Below are 20,414 nucleotides of genomic sequence, written 5' to 3' on the forward strand. Positions count from 1 at the left end.
ACTTATTCAGTGCATCTCTCCATTATTAATCACTTCAGTGCATTCCATGTACTAGATGGGTACTATCTGAAGTAGATAAAATAACTTAATCCCCATAACTTATAAACTAGAGGAGGATATTGCTTTTATGAGTTATGGGAGATATAAAGGTATAATTCCCATGGAATTTGCTCTCAGTATAATAAATACATTTAATAAAGACATGTCGAGTAGCAAGCATATGGGAAATATTAAGCTAGTCACGCTGTGTAAGACATTTATAAATAATATACTGGCCCTTCTGTTTGGAAAATATCAAGATAATTAGTTACTGTGAATAAGTTTATGGAGAACAAAGGAAGGCTCTAATGCTTTACTTCTCAAACTTTACAATGTATATGACTTATCAGAGAATAGCCTCTATTGAGCTGGAAATTCAGATTCTGTAGTTCCAGAGTATCACAAGGCTTATATTTTTTCAAAAACTCTAGGTGATACTAAATAGGAGCCTATATCACATGAAATAGAAGTACGTAGGCTGCTGTGATAAGAACACACAGAGCTGGAATTCTTCTAAAGAGATTGAGCACCTGACCTTTGAATTGATCTTTGAGAGATGACTGCAGTATATAGTGTGTGTGTGTATACACACATACACACACACTATATGTGTGTGTGTGTGTGTATGTCAGATGAGCCTCACGCATGGGGGAGCTGGCAGAGGAACCTAGGTGTGCGGGACCCGGGGAAGAGATCTCAAGGCTGCTCAGAATCAGATGGGGCCTCTTCCACCCAGATCCCCCATTTTCCAGTTGCTGAGCAGTCACACTCAGAGACTGCCCCTGCCGCCATGCAATCCCATCAATGGCCAAAATCCAGAGACTATAAAACCAAGTTCCTGGAAAAGAGTGATGCAGTCCCTTGCCCCCATATCTGGCTGTCTTCACCGGGGCCCTTTGGAAGGGACAGGTTGCATTTCCCTCCCTCTGGCCAGAAAAGCCTCGACAGTTGAGGACCTCTGGAACCCAGCCACGGCCATGCTCAGGACCACTCTCCACATGTTCGAATAAGCCTCATGCATGGGGGTGTGTGGGACCCAGGGCTAAGATCGCCAAGGTTGCTTGATCAGGACTGGACCTCTTCTGCCCAGATCTCCCATTTTCCAGTAGCTAGGCAGTCACAACCAGAAACATCTAATAGCCTAGTTCTCCCTCTTGGAGAACCTGACAAGCTACTGAGGGTCTATTGCCCAGTTGGGAGTGCCTGGCAAGCTCCCCATGGTGTATTCATATACAAAATACAGTAACAGATATATGCATACCTCTTGGAGAGTACAGCAAACTACCGATAGTGAGAGTATTCTGCCCATATGGCAGGGCCTGGCAAGCTACCCATGACGTGTTTGATATGCCAAAAACAGTAACAATAGGTCTCATTCCCTTGACCCTGAGAAAGCCTCCAATTGTTGGGAAAGATGAGTAAGGAGAGGTTGCTAAAATCTCAGGGCCAAGTGTAATAGAGATGTTACTGGTGCTAACTCGAATAAATTGACGAACAATGAATGGGATGACAGTGATATATATATATATATATATATATATATATATATATATATATACAGAAAGTGTATCTCTTACACTCCATTCTCCAATGGAGATGTTACTGAAACTGCTCGAGAAAAATCGATTATCAATGGGATGATGATTATGATGATGATGGTGATGGTGATGATATCTTACACTAATTTACATCACAAAAAATTTTTTTTAATAATTTATTTTATTGAATCACCATGAGATAGTTACAAGCTTTCATGTTTGTGTTACAATCTCACAATGATCAATGATCATCTCACACCTCCACCAGTGCACATTCCCCACCACTGATATCCCGGGTATACCCCCCCTTTCCCACCCTACCTCTACCTCTATGGCAGACAGTATTCCTCATAATCTCTCTCTACTTTTTGGCATTATTGATTGAAACACAGACACTGTGAGGTCATCATGTTTGGTCCATTATCTACTTTTGGCATGCATCTCCCATCCCAACTGGTTCCTTCAGCCATCATTTTCTCAGTGATCCTTTCTCTATTCCATCTGCCTTCTCCCCTCCACTCATGAAGCAGTCTTCTAGCTATGTGGCAATCCTCCGGGCCCTTGTATCTACTGTCCTTGGGTGTCAGCCTCATGTGATGTTATTCTATACGCCACAAATGAGTGCAGTCCTTCTATGTCTGTCCCTCTCTTTCTAACTCATTTACTTAGCATGATACTCTCATGTCTATCCATTTATAAGCAAATTTCATGACTTCATCTCTCCTAACAGCTGTATAGTATTCCATTGTGTAGATATACTAAAGTCTCTTTAACCAATTATCTGTTTTAGGGCACTCGGGTTGTTTCCAGATTATGGCTATTGTGAACAATGCTGCAATGAATGTATAGGTACAGATGTCATTTCTACTGTGCTTTTTTACATCCTTGGGATATTTTCCCAGAAGTGGTCATATGGAAGCTCAATTTCTAGTTTTTGAAGGACTATCTATATTGTTTTCCAGAAAGGCTGGACCAGTTGACATTCCCACCAACAGTGAAAGAGCGTCCCTTTTTCCCCACATCCACGTCAGCACTGGTTGCTTTTGTTCTTTTGAATGTGTGCCAGTCTCTGTGGTGTGAAATAATATCTCATTGTTATTTTGATTTGCATCTCCCTGATGACTAGCATACATCACAAAAATCTTAAGGCACATTCAAAAAATGATTTCTATTGATATTGTAGCTCCACCTGATTTTGAGATGATATCCAAGGGGAAATAAGTGGCATAAGACAAATGGATACACCATTTAGGAGATGCTCATTGTTCCTAAGTTTTCTTATCTATTGTTTAGGATAGTATAAGTGCTGGTTCACAGCATTGCAATGGGGATAAATGATACATTTTAGTAAACTATGCATGGTTTCCTACATGTAGGAAATTCTGGAAATACTAGTTTCCATATTATGCCAAGAAATGATGCACATCAAAGCACAAGGGAGGCAAATACATATTCTAGAAGAACTGTTTCCATATAATTATACAATTTTATATAGACAACTCTAAGGAGAAAATCTGGTAATAATTAAAACTGTGATTTAATCACAGGTTTTAGTCTTCAGAAGAGTGTGGTATAAGTAATTTAAATATTTTAATAAACTATGTTTCTCTTTTATGTTCTCACACATACATACTTGTGTGTGTTTCTGTGTATTTGTGTGTGTGTGTGCAGATTTCAGAGAACATGTGGTCAGATCCATGAAGGCTTCAGAAGAATATGACCAGCTGAGATTACAACAGCTTTTGAGGAAGGCATAAAAATATAGAGAAGATATAGAAGGCAGATTACTTAACAACACCTTCTCAGGAAGCCAGGAGATTAAGGGTAGTTGGCAATTCACTATAGTAGAATAAAATTAATCAAATTGGAGGGATGAGAATAAGAATACAGAAACTTGGAATAGCTGAGAGATAATACAGAGCTCAACATAAATGGAGAAGTGATGGTTTATAACCAGAAAAAAAAAGAATTGAAAAATTTTTAGTCTTAAAGAAGAGAAGGAATAAAATCCAGATCCTCCCCTTTCTTTTCTCTCTCACTCACTCACTCACACTCATTCACTTCATTCTCTATGGTTTTTACAGTTCATTTCCACTTTTCTCTATAATTCCTGAAGATTCTTTCTTCCTACTTAAATTTAGTGAATTATTTCCCCTCTGTTTAGAAAAATCAATCCTAAAAGCAACAATAATAATGATTTATATCCCTTCATTTACTTTTCTGTATGTTCCTAGGCCAAGTTCAAAACTTTCAGCATCACCCTTGAACTTTGATACTAAGACTTATGCTTGTATCTTGTAACTAAATCTATTCAGAAAGCAAATTGAATCATTGGTTAACTTTCTCTTGTTTAAAGACTTCTGGAAGTTAACAGAAGTAAAACAAAGCTATATTCATGGGGCAATGGAAAATGATATGTAAGAATCTCACTAAAGTAATCTATCTTTGCCATATATTATTTGCCATTATCTTTACAGTGTCCAGAAGAAAATTACTGACAGTATAAAAAGGCATTGAAAAAAGAAAAATTTTTCCTGTGCTGAAAACTTTGTATCTATTTTGAAATACAGGACATATAAATGTGCCACTTTACCAAATTTCCTTGTTGAAATTAAATACAGACCCGAGGGAAATAGGCTGATGACAGTCTTGATTATGTTTTATTGCAACCAGTATTCAAGTGGCATATGACTAAGATACATCAGCTTAAGAGCTATATCACTATTTTCCAGAGAGAAGAGCATCAATTGAACTTTAACAGAATTTCTTGAGATACTAAAAAGGGGTCATTTGTAAAAAGACATGGCCACACCTGTGCTTACTCTGAAAAAGTTTTCATGTGGAGTTTTGGGTATCACTGTATCACTGTCACTGTCATCCTTTGCTCATTGATTTACTCTAGCGGGCACCAGTAACATCTCCATTGTGAGACTTGTTGTTACTGTTTTTGGCATATCGAATACACCACCAGGAGCTTGCCAGGCTCTGCCGTGTGGGCTCTGAGATACTCTCAGTAGCTTGCCAGGCTCTCCAAGAGAGGCCGAGGAATCGAACCCAGGTCAGCCGTGTGCAAGGCAAAAGCCATACCTGCTGTGCTATCACTCCAGCCCGGAGTTTGGGGTAAGCACAAAATATTACTCAGACTCATGCTAATGATAGTGATCACCCCGCTAATTCCCAGGGCAGAATCCTCAGTCTCTGCCATGCCTTAACTGACTGGAATTTGTACAATGTTTTCTTCCTTGTTACATATTCATATTTTCATGTGTGTGTGCATCTATGTTGTGTGTGTTTCCATGCAAATGCTATTTATATTATTAAAACATTGGAAAAAACATTGTATGAAACTCACACACACAATAAAAATATATTTTTATAATGTATGATGCACTATCTATTTTTGGAGACCTCTTAAGTAGTGCTCAGGAAGCTTAGGGGCTGCTCCAGCTAATAATCAGAAACTATTCAGTGCAGGAATTGAAGTTGGTTTTTATACTTATAAGCCATGATTCCTTTCCTCATGAGCTATTTGCCCTTCCTAGCTCAGGAAAGTTATTTATTTGATTGCAAATAATTACATTTTTAATTTAACTATCTTCTACTATATTTTGATATTGATGTAGTCTGTAGAATTATATGTAGATAAATACACATTAAGGATAAAAAGTACTTTATAACAATTTCTGGAATTTATTGGCTGATCACATCATTTGCACGTTATATTTTACTTGTATTACACTGACATTTGGGGGTGCCAAATTATACTAACTCTTGACAAAATAAAATGTTTCAGCAAATTGTGCTACTTTGGAAAAATGTTAGTCATATTTAATAGTTATCATATGGGAAATTGTAAAATCTTCCCATTTGTTAGATATTTATTAGATTTGAAATGCAGATTTTGGCCTTTTTACTTGTCATTCTGATGTTTAAGCTTTTGTCTAGCTACTATCTATATCAAACGTTGAGTTTCTCCCCTTATTGAAAGGCAAAAAAGAAAGTTGAAAGGGCTGATTGATTATTTTTTTAAATTCTAAATATGTTAAAGTCAACCCAAGAGCCAAAGAGTGCCATTAAATCATCAGCATTTAAGGTAGTTTGCAACATGCAATGTTTCATGACTCTGTTCCAGCTCATTGTTCAGTGAGCTCACATACTTACAAAATCATGACCCTCATCCTACCCCATTTACAAACTGCAGTCTCCTAAATGATGCCATCTATCACAGAGAAATCCCTAGCAGACAATAAAATATACTTATCACATTCCTTAAAATTCTATATATACCATTCTGGTTAAAAATCCCTGCTACAGTTTTATTTCAAATTCAGTATGGACAATGCTGGCTATTTTTCTTTCATTTAAAACCAGGAAAATATGATGTTGTATGTCAACTGGGGGGACAAATTCATTTTGGTGTCACTTATTTTACCAGTCATAGCAAAAAAAATATTAATTTTTTTTTGCTTTTTATTGGAGGGGTCACACCCGGCAACGCTCATGGGTTACTCCTGGCTTTGCACTCAGGAATCACTCCTGGCAGTGCTCAGGGGAGCCATATGGGATGCTGGGAATCAAAACTCCGGTTGGCCTTGTACAAGGCAAATGCCCTATCTGCTGTGCTATTGCTCCAGTCCCACAGCCACCCAATAATGTTAAATTTAAGGAACATTTCTGTTTAAAAGAAATTTTAGCTGTCTCATTTAATAAATTATTCATCCCAGTAATAAGAATATATTACAATTGAAAATTGGAAAGAAGAAAGGGTGAATCATTCGAATATTTCTTAAAGTTTGGGCACCTTATTATTTGCTTTGTATATAAGTCCCTTGCCAATGACAAAAATACTCAATAAGTAATCTTGTCATTCTTATTTTCTATGAAGTGAAACCAAGTTTTTGATAGTGCTTTAGTTAAGGAATGCATATCCAATGAAGAGATGGATGTATTATAATATCAGTTGTATTGAACATAAACACAAACCTGTGCTTACTAAGAGGAAGAATTTTGTTTTACTGATTATTATCTTGGTACACACTCAATAACTTATAATCATCTTCACCTGAATTTGCTTTTTACTAAAGATATATCATATTTTCCCCTCTTGGAGAAATGTTCCCAGATCGCATTTATAACTAGGAAACTTCTGGGTCATGTGGATTCATTGGTGAAACTACTGGGAATCAAAGAAAAGTTGGTGACACCATCCTCTGCTACTTTTCTATCCTGTAATTATTCTACTTATTAAGGGTGCTCAGTAAAATAGCTTCCTTAACTCATTCCTTCACACAATTTAAAATAGAGTCTGAATTAATATTTCTCTGGTTTGCAATATCTTATTTCTAGGTGAAGAGAGAGAATATAATCAATAGTTTATATAGAGCCAGATTAGCCAATTATACTGGGGATAATTAATAAATATAAACAGTTAAAAATACACTTTATTTTTATGTATTAATAAATATAAGCAGTTAAAAATACACTTTATTTTTATGTGTTACTATACCATATCCAGTTTTTCAGCATATTCTATTTATTAAAATTGTAACATAATAGCTTTTATAAAATAATATGATTTATGATTTCCTTATTGTCCTTTACAAAATTATAGTAAATTTAAGAATTACTGAATACTGTTTTGTAGTGTCTATAAAATTCTAAAGGTATTTCACACAATTTTGTATGGAGTTACTTTAGAGTTCCTAGAATTCTATGAAAATTTCATTTTGGCTCCATAAACAATGTTTATTTATCATCATCACTTCAATATTAAACTAGCAGATACTTTACCACAATTAAAATATCACCAATAATTTTCACCTAATAGTTCATTTCTTTATAGGATGAGACTAATTTAAATTTTCAAGTATATAAAATACACACATTTTTAGGATGAATATGCTTATTCATTCATATTATATGTACATAACTATATATATATTTATTTTCAAGGAGTATATGTTTACAAATTTTCTCCAATGATGACTTTATAAAATAAAATATATTTAGAAAAATAATATCTAAGATTTAATACATATGGGGAAGACTTTAAATATAACAATTTTCAGTATTAGAGAAAAAGCAATTGAGAATAAAATTTTATCAAGCATATAGAGGCACACTATTAGTTATGTTACACTTCTAATACCCAAAATTTCTGAATCACAGGAAGATTGTGAAATATAAATATTGTGATAGTGAGTCTACTGCATATTCTTCTCACAAATGTAATGTATCTTTCAGGAGTCATGCAACTGATAATTTGGTATGGGTAAAACAGACTGTAAAGTAATAGTCACCATTTGTTCACCATTCTCAATCTTAAAATATTCTTCACTCATGTTGGGTAATACAAGTTCTCTATGCAGTAGTAGTATTCATCCAAAATTGAATGAGTTGACTTTTACAGAACAGGTGAAAGCTCTGTTTAAGGGGCTATCCTCTGAATCTAGGTTGTTTTGTAGTAGTCTTCGTTTCTACCAACTAGATCACATTAACAATACTCCCATTTGTGACATCCCCCAAATGTCTCCAGATATGTCATCTTAATTGCTAGCTAACAAAATCTCCCCTTCTTAAGATCTACTATCTTAGGTGTTGTAAGAAAGATGAGGGGAAGTAACTTAAATAGGGTTCAGAATGCCATCTGGCATTTTCTACAAACTAGGTGAAACCAACTTTTTACCCCACAATTTGTAAATTTCCCATAATTTTTAATCTCTATTTTAGTCTTCAAAAGAAAGACCTTGTTCATTTTAAACTGATAACTAGTTTGAAGGATGTTATATAACATTCTTTCTTGATATTTTACCCTTTTATTTTTTAATGTTTTCTTTTCAGTATTCTCCCCTTCATTCATTTATTAATTTTTTGAAAACTTGATAACACTTTACTGTTAGTGAACTTAAATTAGCCTCATGGATGAAATTTTATTTTCTTTATCAGATGAAAGAACCAGTGATCAAAGACTTTAGTTGAAAATAGCTTTTAATTCAAAGAACTAACAATACCCATGGCTCCAAAATATATAACTGTTATTGGCTTAGAAAAATTGGACAGGGACACTTGAGGGTCCAATTTGCCTTGAAATATAGGTGAAATAATAGCTGGTATCAATAAATTTTAATTTGGTCACACTTCATGATAGAGATGTTGGAACTCAAGCTATCTGTTAAACTTGACTCAAAGTAAAAGAAAGTGAATTTATAAGAATATGTTTCATTAAAATTCTTACAAGTAATTTTTTCAGAATTTAGACATATATATATGCTCCTGACTATGATCAGAAAATTACCAATAGTTTTTCACATTCTGATTAAGACAAATTTAACTAGCTTTGTATGTTTTTTTTATAAATGTTCAGAAATTTCTCTTTAATTGTAGATATTTGGAGGACTTTTAGAAGTTTTATAAATAATTTCCAAATACATCCTCCAGTGGATTATTCTAATACTGGAGTTAACAAAATAAATGGTATCATCATTTACTGAGTTTCTTTCCTACCCCAATAACACTATTATAGCTATTATAAATGAGCTAAAACTTGAAATAATAGAAATCTGAATTTTAGTTTACACATTCCTGATAGTCTGCATGGTATGTATAGCTAGTTACTGTAAAATATTTTGTAAATGTACTTTTATAATATTAAAGGTATTTTTAATGAAGCACTTACTTAAGTTGATCACTTTATGTATGCATAAACTCTAAAGATACTTATGTATTTGAGAAAAGTATAAAATTCCCTGGAGCAAGTGCATAATAAGAGCTAAATTTTCTGTTGCAGAGAAGTCTATCTATCTATCTATCTATCTATCTATCTATCTATCTATCTGTCTATCTATCTATCTATCTATCTATCATCTAGCTATCTAGCTATCTAGCTATCTATCTATCATCTAGTTATCTAGTTAGCTAGCAAGATGTAATGGTAAGGGGGATTTTACTTATTTGTGACATATAAATTCCTAAGTTTAATTGAAATCATATATCTTGACTTCTCAAAACACCCTTAATTCTACTGTTCAAACAATTTCATAACGCATCTATGTAGAATAGATTGTCATTCAAAAGCATAAAGATAATTTAAAGGCTGTTTTCTACCTCTAAAAGTCCAGCTGATGTATGCACCTAACTCTCCAAATTTTATAGTTCTATCTTGAATACACATGAATATCAAGTATAAAGAAAATTTCAATATTTTTTTAGACTCCTAAAGCTGATTCTAAAATAATCTTGCTTGGGACAAACCTTTTAAATTACATGTAAAGACGTATTTACAATAAGACAAACCCAGTAATTAAATTAAATATTTAACTGAATTTAATTATCAGGTCCTGTCAACTTTGGTCAAGTCTATAACTTTAGTAAAACTTGGAAGCTTTTTAAAAGAAATTTTATTATATTTTGGTTTGTTCTATACTAAATCTAAACTAATAATTACTTCCTTGATTTGTACTGAAAATATACAGTACCTGATATGCTGAAGAAATATTTATTATTTACTTACTTGAACATTGCAATTGATGTGTTAAAAGTTCAAATTTTTTAATGGGTTTCTGTAATATAAAAACATAGGGACTGTGCATATGTATGTGTGTTATTTGTGTGTGTGTGTGTGTGTGTGTGTGTGTGTGTGTCTTGGGCCTTAAAAGCCTCATTGAAATTTGTAAACAGCTGTGCGCTGAAAAAGCTATGTATTTGATAAAATGTGTCACTTCTAAATATTTGCATCTTAGTACTGAAAATAAGATATTCAGTAAATTCAGTAAGTCAACTATTTTATTTTTTAATTTAATCTCAAAGCATTGAAAAGTCATATGTCTTTCATTTATTATAGTATCAGTTGCGTAGAATGCAAGATATACATTTTCCTGTATTTTAAGAATGTCTCTTAAGCATTTCACATGAATTTGAAAAATCTTAAAAGTTCAAGTGAAAGATTTTTGCTACCTAGGAGATCATCTGTCTTTGATCCTTGTGGCCATCAACATCTGCTGGAACAATTCTCTCAATGGCCTTTAGATTTGAAATACTGGGGATTAGAACAGATGCTTCCCCAGGGACTCTTCTAGGATTACCCTTCACCTTGTCTACTGCTATCTATAGTGAATGAACTTTAGTTCCTGAAAATAGATGGATGCTAAACCCTTGAATCAAGTGATTTATCATTATAGTTCCACTTCAAACCTAGGAAGCCAATATTTGCCTCCAGGTTAAACACTCAATTAGAGTTCTCCGGAATAAACTCTCCAAAATTCTGTGCAACTCAGTACAAACTGTCAGATCTCCCGGGCAATGTGAACGGAGGATCAGCAAAGCATTCCTTAAATCAACAAGGAAATATCTGTAGATATAATTAGAGGGGGGAAAAATGGGCAGACATAAGGTATTAGGACTCAATGTCCAGAGATTTCAAGAATTCTTTAGAAATCAAGACTTGAAGACCATAACCAATAGTGAATGAGCGGATCAGTTAAATACCTGATAATTTCAGGCTTTTAGCCAAACGTCTCATTTGAACTGTCTAAATTCATTAAGCTTAGAAGAGTGAACTGCAAAATCCTTTGAGAACAGTTTTACTATGTGATTTCTACAGTAACTGCTTTTTATAGACAAATTGAACACACAATTTGTATCATTTCAACTAATTCTGTTAGAGTTGACATTATGGAATAACTTAGCCCAGATAATCTCTAGTGATTTTTATTCTTTCGATACTCTTATTTTTATGTAAGTTTTCTATAGCTGTAAATATATAGTACTTAAAAATATGTTGACATTTACATATATATTTAAATTCCAAAAGCCTATTGGAACCAGAGCAATGATTGCAATTATTTTATTAAATTGCAAATTAATAATTCAAATTAAAACAAAATGGAAAAAAATAAAGTGAGTCTACCTAAATAACCTTAATATTGATATTTCATCTGTCTTACAATTCTTTATTCTAATTTATTTTGTCAAAGACATTTTCTACAAAATTCTATGTAAAATTACATTTTTAACACACTATACATGTACTTAATTTTTCTTCTCTGTCTTGTTATACTTATGTATGACATATTAAAAAATACTTGTGTTTATGAACAAAGAAAATGCACCACAAAAAATAAGTGAGAGAGTAGGGCCGGAGCGATAGCACAGCGGGTAGGGCGTTTGCCTTGCACGCGGCCGACCCGGGTTCGATCCCCGGCATCCCATATCATCCCCCAAGCACGTCAGGAGTAATTTCTGAGTGAAAAGCCAGGAGTAACCCCTGAGCATTGCTGGGTGTGACCCAAAAAGCAAAAAAATAAAAAAAAATAAAAAAAATAAGTGAGAGTGGAATGCATATAAGGAAATGATGTGTAAACTAAGAAGACTTTTAATTCTTACATTAGTGCATCTAGGAATATCTTCTCAACATTGAGCACATATATTTCTGTATGTCTTTCTTTATGGTTTGGGGAGAGCATACCCAGTTGTGCTCAGGGCTTCCTCCTGGATCTCCACTCAGGGATATCAGTTCTGGCAGGGCTTAGGAAAACTTATGGAATGCCAGGGTTCAAACCTGGATTGTCTGCTTTCAAGACAAGCATCCTATCCTCTATACTATCTCTCCTTCCCCTATTCCTGTATTTATAAGGCTAAATTTTTGAAGCCTTTTTAAGCGTATTGGGCTCTTTAACATGAAATATCAGAAGTTTAATTTTTGGTACCATATTTCTTTGTTCATAAAATCTGAATTTTTGACAAGTAGAAATAATTTTATATATAAACATTTATAGTACTCAGTTTTGACATCTGTAAAAATATGATAATTATCTACTTTAGAAAGTACTCAAAAATATGTTATAGGAATCAAACTTTACTGTCAAAGCAGTAATATTTGGATAAATACTACATATATATATTTTTTTCTTTTTTGAGGGAGGGGTCACACCCAGCGATACACAGGGGTCACTCCTGGCTCTGCACTCCGGAATTACCCCTGGCGGTGCTCAGGGGACCATATGGGATGCTGGGAATCGAACCCGTGTTAGCCGCATGCAAGGCAAATGCCCTACTTGCTGTGCTATCACTCCAGCCCCAATTTTTAATTTTCTACCATAATAATCTTTACGGACTAGAGTGATAGCACAGTGGGTGGGGTGTTTGCCTTGCATGTGGCCGACCCGGGTTCAATTCCTCTGCACCTCTCAGAGAGCCTGGCAAGCTACAGAGAATATCTTGCCCGCACAGCAGAGCCTGGCAAGCTACCCGTGGCATATTCGATATGTCAAAAACAGTAACAACAAGTCTCACAATGGAGATGTTACTGATTCCCACTAAGCAAATTGATGAACAACAGGACAACAGTACTAATAATCTTTACATAAATGATATTTCAGAGGTGGAGACATAGTAAAACAGGTAAGGTGCTTGCACTGCATGTAGCCAAGCTAAATTCAATCCCTGATGCCACATATAGTGTCCCAATTTTGACTGCACTGATTCCTTAGCCAGAACACTAAGTCTTGAGCACTGTAGAGAGTGACAACACCCTCCCCAACAAAAACAACAAATGACATTTCAAATAAATCTATTAATAAACATATTATAGATAATCATAGGCGAGTTGCAGAGATTGTCCTGATCCAAGGCTTTGTCACCCACAGCACACTGGGGTGATGCAGGTGAGCGCATCACCAACCCAAACAGAGCCCCAGCCACCCTAATCCGTCAAACTCCAAAATCGCCACCATGCTCCCAATTGGACCCCACTGCTAAGGACCACCCTGATCCATGCGTGTTTTGTGACTGACATCTGCAGGCTTTCATGGAGTCAGGCCTGGGCTATCTCCCCCCATTTCTTTGTGCTTCCGGAAGCCCCAGTCATCATGCCCATGTCCCAAAGTTGCCACCCAGTTAAAAATATAAATCCAGCTGTATCACCCTATTAAAATTTTTTTGATTTTCTGAAACAATGTCTCAAATTCTACAACACTGATAAATCGGGAGTAGCACAGCAGATTGGATGGGATGTAATATAGAAGGCTTTAATCTTAATTAATCAGGATTAACAAAATATAAACACAAAAGATAACGTGTAACAAAATTTTAGTAATCTCCTATATGAGGGCATAATGGCTCCATGATAAGATACAACAATCTTCACTTACTTCTGAAAGAACATTTTTTATCACTCATCAAATTATTTATAACAAGCAATATAAAATCAATTATTAAAGTCCTGCTATTGGGACAGGTTTAAGGGGTGATTTGAAAAATTGGAGAAAATGATGGTGGGAAGGTGTAATGGTGTTGGGATTGCTGTAATATTGAATGTAACATATAATTACAGACAACTTTGTAAACCACAGTGTTATAAGGGAAAAATAAAATTAAAGAATAATTATCAGGATCATTTTTAATTTAAAAGATACAAAGCTGGCACTAGAGAGATAGTATAGTTGGTAGGGTGTTTGCCTTGCTTTATCTACATGACAATCAATCCGTGGTACCTCATATGGTTCCCTGAACACCACAAAAAGTGAATCCTGAGTGTAGAGCCAGGAGTAATACCTGAGCATTGCCAGTGTGTGGCCCAAAAAGTGAAAAACAATTTAAAAACATGATACAAATCAACAGATACAATTCACTATCTACATATATTTAACATTATATATTTATAATATATGTATGTATATAAAATATATGTACATAGTAGCACTTATCTTATGGATAATTTAGGAAAATATGATTATAATTTCTCATAGAATCTGACATAGAAAATATATCTTAAGACATTTTCTCTAGAAATATAGTTTATCATTAACTCATAATTATTGACAGATTGATAATTCATACATTTAAAATATCAAAAGACTATAATCATATAAACTATTCACTTCAATGAAAAAATAAAACAAAAATGCACCTGAGAAAAAATAATGAAAAGCTATATTATGTATAAATTCAAGTTTGCCCACTAAGATTGGTTCTAAAATAATACATTCTGAAAATAGAATAAATCGAATTAATAGAACTAACAAATTAAAATTATTTATTGACAGTAAAGAATACTCAAGATGTACTTGAAAAGGAAATAGTCTAAATAATGTCAATTATGAATAATTCTATTCTAACTATGTATATTTTCATTTGTGTGTACACATATGTAAAAAGTCTGAAATTATCAATTTGAATGGTATTATGGGTCAGACAATTATCAGTGACTTTTCCCCTTTTTTATTGCTTTATTTTGAAAAGTTTATAATATGAACACTTACTTTTGAAAGCATGGATCTTACAACATTATAAAATTATGTTAATTTTATAGGAATATTAAGATTGACCTAATCTTTTACTCCAGACTCTGTGCTCAGGCATCACTCCTGGCATACTTGGAGGACGATTTGGCGTGCTGAAAATGAACTCAGATTGGCCAGTGTAAGGGAAATATCCTACATAACCTACCTGCTATACTATCACTCAAGCCCCCATCCAATTTCTTTAGCAAAGGTGAGTTAATCATACTGAAAAGTGAGGTAAAATATAAAACACTGGAATTTAGACATGTGAGAATACTGTTTTTTCTTTTGGGAGAACTGTTAAACCAATGTATAAAATTTTAGAATTAAAACCATCATTTATGAATAGTAACCAGTACAAAGGCATAAAAATAATACCTTAATTCTAAAGAATAAATTTTATTTTGGGGAGAAGTGAGGTAAAATCCCATAAAATTCCTGGAAGGCATGGTTTGTATTTATTTGCTGTTCTGCATAATAAAGTGGAAAACAAAGAATAAAAGGGGAAAAGACATTACTCACTCTTGTCGTGTAAGCAGCTTCTGGATCATCTTCTAAAACACGTGAAAGTCCAAAATCAGAAACCTTACACACCAAATTACTGTTGATTAAGATGTTCCTCGCTGCGAGGTCCCGATGAACATAGCCCATATCAGAGAGGTACTTCATGCCAGATGCTATCCCTCGAAGCATTCCTACAAGCTGGATGACTGTAAACTGGGCGTCATGTTTCTGAGAAGCATTTCAAACACACAGGTAAGCTTGTTGTTCTTTCCTAAATCCATAACTTACTTACTATCTCACATACCAAATAGTAAACTGATGATTCCCTTTTCAGTTCTAAGACATTCCATCAAATAAAATTAAGAAATAAAAGGTCACAAAAAGGTAAAACAGAATAGCATAGTAGCTATATTACCAAATATTTAGTAATAAGACATTATATTATTTGAAATCAGGTGATAACTACAGCTTTATTATTTCACAATGTCACATACAAGCTCAGAAGATTTAAAGTCTGGAACAATAAAATTAAATAATAAAAATAGTTTTAAGTTATTTATGGAAGGTAATTCTTTTGTGATTTCCATGTATTTTACTAATTGCTTTAAAAGAGTTGTTAAATTCAACGAATATTACAAGTAATTAATTTCAAATTAAAAATGATAACTAAAGATTTGTTTTTCTGTTCAACCTTTAACTACAGGTAGTAAAATTTAAAATATTAACATACAAAATAAAAGGGATCAAGATTTGGAAAAAATAATTTACTTGTTTTATAAAAGAAATGTAATATTTGTATACTTGGAATAGATTGATACATACATAAACATTTAGTCATAAATATATATTCATACATAAAATAGCTACATACAGAAATATAAAATTCTATATCTAGTTACACCAATATTAAGAGATTTTTTTGCATGGGGGTAGGAGGGTGGTTACATCCAGTAGTGCTCAGGGCTTATTTCTGTCTCTGTGCTCAGAGGGCACTCTTGGCAGTGCACAGGATACTATAACGTGTGCCAGGGATTAAACCCATTTGACCATGCATAAGGCAAATGTCCTACCCATTGTCTTATCCCTATTTTAAAATAAATTTAAATTTTATTTGTAATAATGTTTTAATTATCTGTTTTGGAAAGTGCTAGCTTTTGAAAGTTTGTGAAAATAATTTCCTCTAAAATTTGTATTTGGCACATGAATATTAAAATAAATATATACCATTAGGTGTGGTTTAGTGACAAGTGCATGCCTTTCTGGCAGGAGACCTGGATTCCTGGATTTCAATTCAGATAATACAGAATACACACACAAACAGAGGAATAAAATGTCTCACTAATAGAAAATTTAGAATTTTGGCCCATGATTGTAAACTGTGCTATAGATCTCACCTATATTTATCTCTTTCAACCTGTATGTCTGGTATCTACCATAGTACCTATTAGTATGAACACAGTGCAGAACAAACAGGTCTATGCTTTTTTTTTTTTTTGGTCTGTAGCAACTTGTGATTGTCAGTGTTTATTCTACATAATATTTGAATTGCCTTGAAAATACTTATTAAAATAATTGAAAACTGAATTTCAAAATTTAAACAACTATATGCATATATCGTTATGTCACAAAGTGATTTAAAGTGAGAAAATTGTGTTAGTATATAGCACAGGCTATTTTCTGAATAGCCAGTACTATGCAATAGATGTCCTTCTATCTTTTGCCAATAGAATGATCTATATTTGGGGCTGGAGCGATAGCACAGCAGGTAAAGCATTTGCCTTGCAAGAGGCCAACAGGAGTTTGATTCCCAGCATCCCATATGGTCCCCTGAGCACTGCCAGGATTGATTCCTGGGTGTAGACCTAGGAGTAAGCCCTGTGCATCACCAGGTGTGACCCAAAAAGTAAAAAATATATGTTATTCATATTTACTTTATAATTCTGTTATTTATTTCATTACTGATATAGCTCTTTAGTTACAAGTAAGGCAAAAGAAAACTGCACAGTTTTGTTTATTAAATATGAGATAGATGGTTGAATATTAGAAATAAAAATCTCATTTATATTTTCATCTTGCTACCCAGTAAATTTCAATTTGCTTTAAACTGAATTTTTAAATTCCTTGGTGCAATATTATTTGTTTTACAAAAAATTGTAGCAATTAAGTTTCTATATATATGCTCACAAACATAAATAAATAAGATAAATGTATGAACATATAAAATTATCTACTTACACGTAAGAAACTGTCCAAAGAACCATTTTCCATGTACTCTGTGACAATCATCACTGGTTTACCTATAAAATGGGAAATATAATCATGAATCATTGTCATATATTCACTAATAGTTTTTATTTATACATTTATCTATAGAGGTATTTGCTAGGTGTTTTCTTTGGCAGCAAATAAATCAAAGTCTCTACCTTCAAGGGTCATGCATAGACATTTTAGAAAGCAGATAAGAGTAATAATTATGCATTTAAGAACTATATTCATTCAATATAGTAAATATCATATGGTTAATATAGCAAAAATGCATCCATGCTTATTTTTTTAAATTTTTTTTTCTTTTTGGGTAACACCTGGCGATGCACAGGGGTTACTCCTGGCTCATGCACTCAGGAATTACTCCTGGCAGTGCTCAGGGGATCATATGAGATGCTGGGAATTGAACCAGTGTTGGCCGCATGCAAGGCAAATGCCCTACCTGCTGTGCTATTGCTCCAGTTTCAATCCATACTTATTTAAATTAAAATAAAGTCACTGCTGGTGGCAGCTTATAATAACCATTTAGATATATGTGACCTTAAAATCAGTAACTGTGATATGTGTCAGAGTCAAATTTCTGCATAACTTTTTAATCATAATTATTTCCCTTTTACACAGGAAAAATTTGAAATGTACAGTAGTTATTAAAATTAAATTGTCCAATATCACCCAACTTTTAATTTATAAAGTGTATTCTGCATCTTGAATGCACTGTGATGCCTCTTTTTTGCTGTCGGCTATATTGTTAGAAACATTTAAAATATGAAAAAAAACATTAAGCACAAAGGTTCTAAGTATTCTGATATATGGATTTAGAAGTAGAACAAATGTTTAATGTTAGGCAATTGTTTGAACAATTGCTGAACCTCAATTGTATGAATTATTCTGAATTATAATAGTGTCAAGTGTAGATAGCAGTTTAGACAAGTTTTGAAGAGTAATGTTCCATGAACTATGTTTAAAGTATAACTTTATATATTTTCAAAAAAATAAGTGAAAGTAATTTCAAAGTCATTCATTTAAAATCATAATATATTTCAAATCTAAAAATATACTAAAATGTGTATTTTATTAATCTGTGGGAACATTACTAAATGTTTTCCACACTTAGGGTTACGTGACATTACTTTAGGGCTTGACATATTTCACATCATTTCATTCTTCGTCATTACCTATGCTTTAATAATCCTTATTATTTTTACTTCAGTGTTTCCTCAATGTTTCCTCAGTGTTTCAGCATTTTCTCATTATGGATCCAAGAAGCTTGATATAATTATAAAATTAGTAAGGATTTGAGAAGATCTACATAGCTGTTACTGATTTTAATCTCTAGTCTAAAACCAATTCTCTTTATTATTGCAATAGTATTTTATTTATAAATCTATAATTGGCAATTAAAATATAGCTCCTCTTCCAAATACGGGAGATCTGTGCTAAATATTGATAGAGAAGCTGGAGAGAAATGCCTGGTTTAAGGTGCATGCCTTGCACTCAAACAACCCTGGTTTAATCCTTGCTCCACCTGGTCTGCGCATCACTGCTTGTAGCTCTGGAGGTCCTTGAGTACCACTGATGTAACAAAAGTTACCTCCAGCATCAAGGAGCCTGAGTAGCTAAGTATTCCTGGACCTTTGCATTCAACAATAGGCCCTGCAGTTAAGACTTGGCCAAGTGTTGCCTGTAGGCACTAGAGCACTAGTTGGGAGATCCAACAAAAAACAAACAAACAAATAAACAAACAAACCTTACTACGTTGGTTAATACTTAAATATATCACAAGATGTGTGTCTTAGTTGTTAGGAAGTGAAAAACCTAATTGAATTCTATGAAGTTTCCAAATTATAACATTATATTCATATGTCTATATAATCTAGGCCGAAAAATGATTTTTGCCAAAATCTCTAAAATTTACTTGTTCAAGTAAATTCAAATTGATTTGATAGCATTTATGAAAGACAGAAAATTTCAGTATTTCTTTGTAAATATCAACCTTATATGAGCTGATACATCAAGTGCCTAACGTCTGATTCTAGACAATTGACCTAAAATAAAATAAAATGCAAATTATCGAATGAATAAATAAAATCCTGAATTTTCATGCTCTTCATAAATTGCTAATTTTTATAAATTTTCATTAATACATTTCTAGAAATAAAATATATAATCAAAATTCAATTTATCCCTTAAATGTAGTCAAAAATACTTTGAATCACACAGCCACTTTTAATTACAGTGGCCAATTGCTCGTTTGAGCATTACCTAACCTTTGCTTATCATTCTTTTCCTTCTGGCTCCCAGCTTTATGACCATTTCATTTCTCATTAGCATGTAGAGTAGAATGTTTGGCTAGGGAAATGAAAGTAGCTGAGAAATCAAACCAGTCAATTAAGCCAAAACCCCATGACCATTCAGAAATCAGATCAGGCTGCATTTAACTATAATTTTGGTATTTATAAACACATCAATTAAGATGGGCAAGACTGACCATGTGCTTTGCATTAACTTCAAAGATTTAGCAAACCCAAGTGTACAGACACAGAGTAAACAGAATCACAAATAGTCTACCTTAGAAAACAATACCATTTTTTTCATAATCAAAATCACAAGGGTTAATGAAAATGGAAAACCTGAACTAGCATCGAAAAACTAGTTCCAACATGTATTAAGTGCCGTTTGAAATTATTTTATAAAATTCATGCTCATTTGCACATGGTTCAATATATTCAAATTTGCATGCTTTGTTAGTGGACTTTTATTTTAAAAGAATCTTATTACCTACCTTAAAAAA

The 20,414-nt window shown here is 33.4% G+C and overlaps 1 protein-coding gene across 2 annotated transcripts in view; it reads right to left on the reverse strand.

Moving 5' to 3' along the window:
* Window positions 1-20,414, reverse strand: part of EPHA3 (EPH receptor A3) — a 369,048-nt gene that overhangs the window by 27,764 nt on the left and 320,870 nt on the right. For both annotated transcript variants that reach the window (XM_004607003.2, XM_055127750.1), the window contains 2 exons: window positions 17,594-17,655; window positions 15,377-15,586 (listed from right to left, as the gene is read on the reverse strand). In XM_004607003.2, the coding sequence (XP_004607060.1) occupies window positions 15,377-15,586; window positions 17,594-17,655 (272 nt within the window). The remainder of the gene's footprint in view (window positions 1-15,376; window positions 15,587-17,593; window positions 17,656-20,414) is intronic.

The sequence above is a fragment of the Sorex araneus genome, chromosome 2 (assembly GCF_027595985.1).
Source record: "Sorex araneus isolate mSorAra2 chromosome 2, mSorAra2.pri, whole genome shotgun sequence".
NCBI lineage: Eukaryota > Metazoa > Chordata > Mammalia > Eulipotyphla > Soricidae > Sorex > Sorex araneus.